The sequence below is a fragment of the Vitis vinifera genome, chromosome 13 (genome assembly GCF_030704535.1).
Source record: "Vitis vinifera cultivar Pinot Noir 40024 chromosome 13, ASM3070453v1".
Classification (NCBI taxonomy): domain Eukaryota; kingdom Viridiplantae; phylum Streptophyta; class Magnoliopsida; order Vitales; family Vitaceae; genus Vitis; species Vitis vinifera.
Window position 1 is genome coordinate 25,285,026 of NC_081817.1, and position 4,277 is coordinate 25,289,302.

The 4,277-nt window shown below is 37.6% G+C and overlaps 1 protein-coding gene across 1 annotated transcript; it reads right to left on the bottom strand.

Annotated features, from left to right (window-relative positions):
- Positions 1-2,254: 2,254 nt before the first annotated feature.
- On the bottom strand, positions 2,255-2,864 carry LOC104878020 (blue copper protein-like). The gene is made up of 2 exons (XM_019217951.1): positions 2,768-2,864; positions 2,255-2,598 (listed from the first exon to the last, which is right to left on the bottom strand). Exons 1-2 carry the CDS (start codon positions 2,862-2,864, stop codon positions 2,255-2,257), a joined length of 441 nt encoding a protein of 146 aa, XP_019073496.1.
- Between the last annotated feature and the right edge of the window lie 1,413 nt (positions 2,865-4,277).

Below are 4,277 nucleotides of genomic sequence, written 5' to 3' on the forward strand. Positions count from 1 at the left end.
GTTATTTATGTGGGGTCTCTCAAGGTTGAAATAGATGCAAGTGAACAGAAAGAAGTTGCACAGAAACTGCTGGAGGATTTCAATTGTGTACCAATATTTTTACCTCATGACCTGCATAAAAGTTTTATCATGGGTTCTCTAAACATCAGCTGTGGCCTCTTTTTCATTACATGTTGCTCATGTGCCCCGACCATGGCAATCATTTTGACAACAAGTGAGCACATGCTTTGAAATGAATATGGCCAGCTCTTCTCCAGACATGCCAGCAATGTACAGAGGCCTCTTCACACAACCATCAGCAATCCAGCTACAGCTAAACCCCCAAGTCTTGCTCTGACATGGCCACCTTGGTGCACACCTCTTCCTCTATTTGATTATTGGCTTGAAGATTTACAGTCTTGAATTGGATTTTCAAATCATTTTCAACTGAATGATTCTAGCTTTAAAAAATCCATCTCTAGATTTCTTCTAGGCAATAAAATCCAAATTTTAATAATCCTTTGCTGCCATTTTTCCCTTTTGGCATGCATTTTTACAATTCTCTTTGACTTTCAAGCATTTTCTTGATTTTCTCAATTCTCAACAAGCATGAACAAACTTCATGATTCCAAACAATGGAATTCATAGAATCAACTCATGCAAAATCAATTAGGGCTTTGGAGGGGGGGCCCGACATTCATGATATTCTCTTCAATATTGTTTGCTTGATATCTAGTTGATTTTTAATTCCTCTTGATGATATACATTTATGAATTTGTTTTATATTTATTGTTGAGCTACCCTTGTTCCCCATGGAGGTGTTGATGCCTGCTAACCAGGTACGCTCTTTTTGCCCCCCAACTCTAAAATTCCATGAATGTGTATATTATCATGAGTCATGTCCATGTTTGATGCCATACTTGATTGCCTTGATGCTTGTTTGATTATCTCCGATGAAACACATGTTGTGATCTATTTCTATACTAACTTTTATGTTTCATGATAGTGCTTGAGAAGTCGTTCAGGTACGCACTTTGATTCTCTCTTATGATCAGACTTTCTTGTTTGGCATGCTATTTTTTTAAATCACCTAGCCTACCTAGGTATCCATGATCAACCATTTAATTGCCACATTTCCCTCAACTTAGTCAGTAGAGACCTTTTTAGGGCTTAGAGAGGTGCTACCTTTTAAAGGTACCTTCCCAATAGATAACCTGATCCCCGGACCTAAGCTCGGGTTTTTCAAAGACACGCTTTTTCCAAAAATTATGGAGTCACCTTTTTAGGGGTTTTCTTTCTTGTTTTATTTTCCCTTAAAAATAAAAATAAAATAAGTGGTGACTCCGACTTTTCCAAAAATTAATTTTTCACCAAATAAAAGCTAGTCTCGTCGATTGAGTGGGGACGCACGTGAAAAATGCGGGTCCACTGAGTCTTTTGTTCCTTATCCAATCATAAGCTTCGTGCTAGATGCTAGCCAGTTTTGACTTCTAGCATGACCTATCAATGCTTGCAATTGGCTTCCATTGACGATAGCTCCTAGTCCAAGCCTATGAGCCACACGCAAGCACAGTTGGTTGACCTTGTTTTGATTGTTGAGGAAGTAGAGATACAAGATATCAAAGGGCTTATTGCATGTGGACCCGATCCCGTAGTGGCATTGAGCGTTAGCTCTCTTATTTTGATCAATTTTATTAAATGAAAGCGGTTATTTATTTATTAATTTGAAAAATTGATTCTCACTGTTTTGACTTGTAGCCTTCATTTATGTTATTTAATTTAAGGGCAAAAAAATTAAATAAGAAATAAAAATATATAGCGATCCTTCCCGATGGCTAATGACTCTAAAACAAAAGTTGATAGACTATGAATTCAAGACGAATTAGGGTGTCAGGTGACCTAGTGAGGAGATATGAGGGAACTTGCTAAGCCCAAAATTCAATAGGCTCTAATAAGTAAATGGAGACGACTTTAGAAATGAATTAATAGATTGATAAATTCACGCCAAAAAAATATTTTTTTTCCTCTTTAAGTAAAAGAAAAAGACTATATAGACAATTAAATAAAGATGATAAAAAATAATATATAGAAGAAAAAAAAATGTCTTACTCTCACTCAAATGAAATTCATCTCATACATACTGATCTTCATTTATTTCTTCCATCTCTCACAACGTCAACCTATCATTTTCATTATGTATGAAAAATAATTTTAAAAAAAACCATTAGACCAATGAAATTAACTAGATGATCAAAGGCAATCCTCTAAAAATAGATTAAACAAGAAGGAAAGCAACAACAGTCGTGGTTGCCATCAGAAGTTGATACCTAGACACCGAGATCCCATAAGCAGAATTGGGTGTGGGTGCTATGGGGGTGGAAGAGGAGGGGGCCGGTGCAGGAGACGCCCACTCTTCCACCATAGTGATGGCAACCTTTTGTTCGTAGTTGGCACAATGGTCCTTTACACCACAAATATACCACTTCCTTCCAGGGGTGGCCAGTGTAATCTCATCATTTCCAGTTGTAAGAGCTTCATTTGCTGGTGGTATAGTGCAGTTCGTGAAGACAGTACCATTCACTTTGAAGACATTGTGCAGCCCCACCGTGTATTTGAAGACTGAATGTATGAGAATTGAAAACAAGACTTTTAGCAGCTTGAATCAAAAGAAACTACAAAAGGAAAATAAAGTGACAGTTTAAGGCTAAAGCTACATTACCTAGTTTATCACCAACCCAAAATACTTTTTCCTTGGCCCAAGCTTCGTAGTCGAAATTAATGGTCTAACCTTGATCATCCCCAACAGTAAACTCAGTTGCCATGGCCACAGCGAGAAGAATGATTGCGAAGACTACACGGGCAATATTCAACTGTTTAGACGCCATTGCAGCTTATTAAATTTGAGGAGTACTGTAATTCTTGTATAAACTAATTCACTGGTTTCTTGGATTGTTGATGTTCATCCTAGGCTCTAAAGGGTCTGTTTATAGTTAATGTTTAGATCAGAATATTGTTGAAAGGGTAAAAAACATGAAGAACAGGTTGGGTCTGCAGGCCACAAAGTGTTGCCATGGAAAAAAACTTTGGTTAGTACGCAATTATTCCATGAGTAATTAATATTATTGTATGACAATTGTAAACCCATAATTCTCTTGGTCGTTTTCTTCAGTCTAGACATACACACTCAAGCATTGAATGGTCAATGTTTAGCTTTAAAAGCACAAATGGAAGTTCCCTGGAAAAGTGAATCTTGGGGCCGACTTTGTGGCTAAGTGGACATGCACAACGACAAAGTGTTGTTGTGCCAAGCCCAACTCAATTTTCATCACCTTAGCCTAAGTTGATGCATGGGTTTTGGTATTGGGCTTATGGTAACCTTAAGGTCCAACCTATCAGGGTTGAGGAGCATTTTTTGGGAAAGTTGTGTTTTGGTGGGCCAATTTGTTAAATATATGGTTTTTGGAACCTAGGTTTATGAAATATGAAAAAAATCTTTTAATGTGGAAACTTATATGAGTTTCATGCACTCTGAGCCGCTTGTCTTTTTTCTACCAAGATTACCCCTCCCGATATCCAGGTCAGCAGCATCCACAGGGCACGTCAGCACGGGCTGTAACTCCAAAAGACGGTTCTTTCTTCCCTCTCTCTCGTTTGATATTCATTCCTCTCATATGTCTTCACTCCGTCACCAAACTAAAGTAGAGAATCCTGTATATTTTTCAACAATTTCTCTCATTTCATTTGAGAAGCCTTTAATCCCAAACTCCAATCTACAGTTTTCTATCTTCAGCCCCTTCTCCTCTCAAATTCCTAAACATTTGAACCTGATAGTCCCAATTTCCTCACCCCTCCGGATCGAAGACGGTGTCAAAATTTGCAAAATTTCAAACATTTGAAAGTGTAAACCTTTAATTGAAAACCTCAATCTAAATTTTTGCTACTTGTGGAAATTGTGAAGAACCAAATGGAGCACTTGATCGAAACAACGTCCAGTTAAGAAGACTACTTGAGGATGGTACGTGTTGATTGAAAATCTGGTTTAGGATAGCAAACCTGAATGGAAACTACACCTCTGATATATTGGCTTCATGAAGAAGAAATCTCGTTTTCGTCTCATTGGATGGCATTTTTCTCTAACCTCCACATAAAATGTGAAGGTAATTAATTTGTATTTAGGGTTGTTGTGCTCATTTTTTTTTTGTTTAAAATGGAGCGCAAAAGTGATTTTCGAGTGGTTGTTGTATTTCGAATTTTTTGTGCATTGGTGAGGCCATAGCTTGAGGCGCATGTGGATTTTG